The sequence below is a fragment of the Echinops telfairi genome, unplaced genomic scaffold, assembly GCF_000313985.2.
Source record: "Echinops telfairi isolate 266 unplaced genomic scaffold, ASM31398v2 ScPeMD7_23;HRSCAF=83, whole genome shotgun sequence".
Taxonomy (NCBI): Eukaryota; Metazoa; Chordata; class Mammalia; order Afrosoricida; family Tenrecidae; genus Echinops; species Echinops telfairi.
This window is the reverse complement of record NW_022103920.1, coordinates 81,915,095-81,919,802: the sequence shown is the minus strand read 5'-3', so window position 1 is coordinate 81,919,802 and position 4,708 is coordinate 81,915,095. Positions and strand designations below refer to the sequence as shown.

At 47.9% G+C, this 4,708-nt stretch overlaps 1 protein-coding gene and 1 pseudogene across 2 annotated transcripts in view; both read left to right on the top strand.

The window, feature by feature from the left end:
• Window positions 1-4,708, top strand: part of OSBPL3 (oxysterol binding protein like 3) — a 120,990-nt gene that overhangs the window by 33,276 nt on the left and 83,006 nt on the right. For both annotated transcript variants that reach the window (XM_045288775.1, XM_045288774.1), the window contains exons 2-3: window positions 164-217; window positions 1,028-1,141. In XM_045288775.1, the coding sequence (XP_045144710.1) occupies window positions 164-217; window positions 1,028-1,141 (168 nt within the window). The remainder of the gene's footprint in view (window positions 1-163; window positions 218-1,027; window positions 1,142-4,708) is intronic.
• On the top strand, window positions 3,323-4,396 carry LOC115869221 (annotated as a pseudogene).

Here is a 4,708-nt window from a genome sequence, read left to right as displayed (position 1 = left end):
TTGCCCTCATCATTCTCAAAACATTTGCTCTCCACTTAAGCCCTTGGCATCAGCTCCTCATTTTGCCCCCTCCCTCATGAACCCTTGATAATGTATAAAATACTATTTTGTCATATCTTACTCAGTGGGACATCTTAATGGGTTGCATTTTTTTTCCTCACAGAGATTCTTCTATCTGGACAAAGGGATCTTGAAATATGCCAAGAGTCAAACCGATGTAAGTCTTCTTATTTATCCAGTATGCTCCTGAGGACCAAGTAAGGGAGAATAGCTGTCAGGCCAGTGATGTCATTATGTACACTTGGGGGTCACACTTCTGATCATGTCTTTCTATGGAACAGCTGTGCCCACTCCCTATTTTCGCGGCCTTGGGTGCTAGATGAGCTCAGGTTAGCCACCAGGTGGAGGTGTGGGGATTTCTAAGACCCCATTGGGCATCCTGTGGTCCTTTCTGGGTAGAGTTATGCTGAGGACTCCTCTGGGCAAGTAAATGTGTCTCAGGTGGTCAGGGCCACTGGTACAGTGACTGAGGAGGCTTGTGGAGAAGGCCCTGGGCAAAGGTGGTGTGGACTTCTCCTCTCCTGAAGGCTGGATCTTCAGCCTTTCTCACACCCACACTCCACTCTAGCCCCTCTGAGCATCACGTCCACGCTCTCCTTTTTAAGCGTGGGGCATGAATTTAGACACTAGAAACAAGCTCCACGGGAGGCCGTGTGGTTGAGAAGTTCATTCCCCACAATTGGAGCCGTACTGCTTGGGTTCACATTCACAGCGTGTCAACTCCTGTTCCTTGGCTTTCTTTGTACTGCATCCTTCTCGTCTGCAAACTGTGGCTAAAGCTTGCTTCCTCGCAGGCGACGTAAGATAATGCGTGTAGACCATCAAACCTAATACTGGTTCTCACCATACATGATGCATCACCGCTACGATCTGTACTGACAGTGGCGGTGGCAAGTAAGGGCAGAGGAAAGGACTTTGAAGGCCGTTCCTCTGTTGAACTCAAGCAGCCCTCTTGATGCCTCTGCAGGTCGAGCGGGAGAAGCTGCATGGTTGCATCGACGTTGGGCTCTCCGTCATGTCTGTGAAGAAGTCGTCCAAGTGCATCGACCTCGATACTGAGGAGCACATCTACCATCTCAAGGTGAGGGCACGCCCCAGGCCCGCCTCGCCTGCTGCTCTCTTGGCGTTGGGCATGGGGCTTCACTTATTATACCAGGTAAGGCCGTGCCACCCACACGTTGTAGGTATTGGTGATGCCTTTTGAAGGTTTCCACTCGGTCAACATGTTAAAGATCTTCATGACCAGTGTTTATGAATGGAGACTGTCAGTCATTGGTCAGGAGAAAGACGAGGCTGTCTCCTCCGATAGAGATGTACAGCCTCAGGAACCCCAGAGAACAGTTCACCTTGGTCGGATGGGGTTTCTGTGCTTTGGAACTGACCCGATGGCAGTGTTTAGGGGGATATTGGGGGCGGGGAGATAGTGAGGAGTAATTGACCTTTGGAAGGTATGCTTCTTTGCTGTAGAGAACTACAGGTAGCATTGCTGAAGATTTAGTATCCCTGTCACAGGGACCTGCATCCCCACATACCAGGAAAAACAAAACAAACCACAAATCACCTCTCCTGGTGCTTATGGGAGTGATCAATAGGCAAACATCCTTATTTCCAAAAACAACCTCTCCCCAGGTAGCACCATCTTGGTTAAGAACCCTTTAACATAGGTTAAAGTGTGTTTCTTGAAATGCAATATAATGCTTATTAAATTGGGTCTACAGAGCCCTGTCTTCCACCCCCAGTTAATTTTATAGAAAATACTTTTTTTTAATTTAACATTTTATTAGCATGTAATTCACATTTGTTCAATCTAATCGTTCAATCCCATTAAGAAAAGTTATACGGTCATCACCACAATCAATTTTAGAACATTTTTTTCCTTCTTGTACTCATTGTTATTAGTGTCTCATTTCTCCCCAACCTCCCTGCCCCTGCTACCCCGCCCCCAAAACAAAACAAAACTCACTGCCATCATGTCAGTTTCTGACTCACAGAGAACCTATAGGGCAGGTCAGAACTGCCCTAGACATTTTCTCAAGATTCTCCTATATCAATGAAATGCCAGGAACTATTTTTCCCAAATGGTAGGAATTTCAAATAGTACCTCCTAACAAATCATCCAACTGGTTTGCTTCAGTTAGACTCCTTGCCGAGAATTTGCCTTTTCAACTCCAGGTATACTGAATCAGCATGGACACTTTAACAAGATCACAGTGGGCCTGTGGTGGGGAGGGCTGAGGCGCGACCAGGACCAGAACCAGAGCCCCAGGAGTTGTCCGGGAGCTGCCGGGCTCTTCGTAATGAGAGGTTTGTCAGGTACTTCTGTTTCCTCCTCCATAGAGTTGATAGCTTTGTTGTAAAGAGATGGCTGACGGCATCAAAACCTTTCTCCTGCACCTCATCAGCGGATTCAAGTTCCACCTGGGATACCGGTGCCATCTTGATTCTGGATGCTTGAATACAGCCACCGGAGGAGGAGCACCATGGAGGAAGGGCAAGCAGTGCCCCGGCTCAGAGGAAAGCCCAGAGTTTAGAGCAGAGAAGCAAGAGAGGGATTGGGCTTTTGGTCCTGCATGGTGTTTGTTCCTGTACTTCAGTCAGGGACAGTGTACATTATTGTGATCCATCACTCCCTGGAGATATTTGGTCGTGGCTTGCTTGTGTCAATTTCAGTGCTCGCTGAATGCTGCCTCTGAGCTAGGAAAGTCATCAGTACTATTTGGTTCCAAGGTAGAGTTGATACCTCTTCGCTGTCTTTCCTGGTCTTCTCCTGCCACAGCCATGACGATCAGGCTGTGCCATTTCAGCCGATGCAAGATTTACCCTGGAAACAGGAGACACTCCACCAGGCCGATGGGAAGGTTTTCCAGTTTCTGCATTCATTAATGCGGTGTGAGACACAAGTCAGCTCCTTTCCGAGAGGAACCCTTGACAGAAACACTGGACTGTCCTCTAGAGAAGGCAGCACAAATGGGGGCAATTCAAAGAAATTCAGAAGAAAAGAATCCACCGTACAGTCAAATTCCAGAGGGCCATTACTGGTGCATCTCTTGCTGACATAATAGCCAAGAAGAATCAGAAACATGAAGTTAGAAAGGTCCAAAAGAGAACAGCCTCTCAGGGCTTCCAGGGAAGAAAACAAAGAAAAGGCTAAGCAAGCACCTAAAAAGGCAGCAATGGCCGCCACACAGGCAGCGCCTGAGAAGATGGTGAAACCTGTGAAAGCTTCTGCTCCCCAGCTTGGTGGAAAACACTAAGTTGGCAGATGCAATGTTCAAATAAGGATGGAACTGTAAATAGATATATTGATCTTGCATTTGAGGCATCAGGGAAGAAGCCTCACCCATTTCCTAGAGTCAGCAAAGTGATTGCCGTTAAGCTCTTCAACCTTTTCCTTCTCCAGAGAAGGTTCGTGGATCTCTTCCTGGTCCATCCGGCTAGTCTCCTGCATTCACCCCTTCTGTGCTCGCTCTACTGGTTTGAATACTGCTGGTTCGACAAAGCATTTAAAGTGCCTCAACACAGAAAGGAATTGGCTTAACTACGTTGGATTTGGTTGGCCCTTGGTTTTCCACACAGCAATGCAATCTTCATACATTGTCATTGGCTGCCTCTCCTCCTTCCTCTTACCATTGATTGATTGTCAGCACCAGTGAGGCCAAGACCCCTGGGGAAAGCACATGTGGTAGTCTGGGTAAACTAGGGAAACAAATCCACAGAAACTCATATGTATAAGAGAGTTTTATATAAAGGGTAAGTGTACATTAAGAAAGCATTGCAACTCAGTACTACCGAAACCCATATGTCCGACACCAGTCTACAAAGTCCTCCTCCATCTCACAAAAGACATGCAATGATGCCAACCGCAGGAGGAAAGCTGAGTCAGTGATTGTGTAAGCATCTCAGCACTGGCAGGGGTCTCCACACAGCTGCTCCAGCACCTGGGGCTGCATCAGGGTAGGTCCATGTGGCTTCTCCTCAAGGATATCTTGCAGGAAGTGAGCTTTGCCAGCTGAAGCAGGGAACCAGCTAAGGTAGCTGCACCCTGGTCTGACCATCAGAATGTAAGAGATCCGAGACCTAGAAAGGCAAGGTTCACTGAGCCATTTATCTCTTTGCCTTTCAATTAACCCCACATGTGTTTATAGGCCAGGTTGGCACAGTAAACTTTCCCTCTCAGCTTGCCTCCTTCAGTTGTGCCTTTTCTCTGTGTTGGTCTTCTCAAGCAACAGAGTCTTCCAGAAGACAGTCTGTCTGCTCACTGTCTGCTCTGAGTAGCTCAACCTGTGCAGGGAAGTTCCCTTCACTACACCCATCTGCTGCCAAGCTGACAGCCTGACTTCATCTGCTTCCATGGAGGATGAGTGGGATTGGGAGGAGAAGGCGACAACTCTTTCCTGTTCACCTCCCTCTACCCAGGAAGGCAGGGCCCACTCTGCCAAGAGCCCTTTGGCATGTTCCCTTCTCTGGAGCATTGGTCATTTGTCTCTGGCGTACTTGGGCACCAGTATCGTGTAGACTTTTCACACGGTGAAAGGACCAGAGGTTTTCCTGTTAGTATTTTCTAGCATTTACTGGACCCCGTGCCTGGATTGGTTTAAATGGTTTGTCTTTCTTCCTGTGCCATTTGCCTTCCACCCTTGGAAGAAGG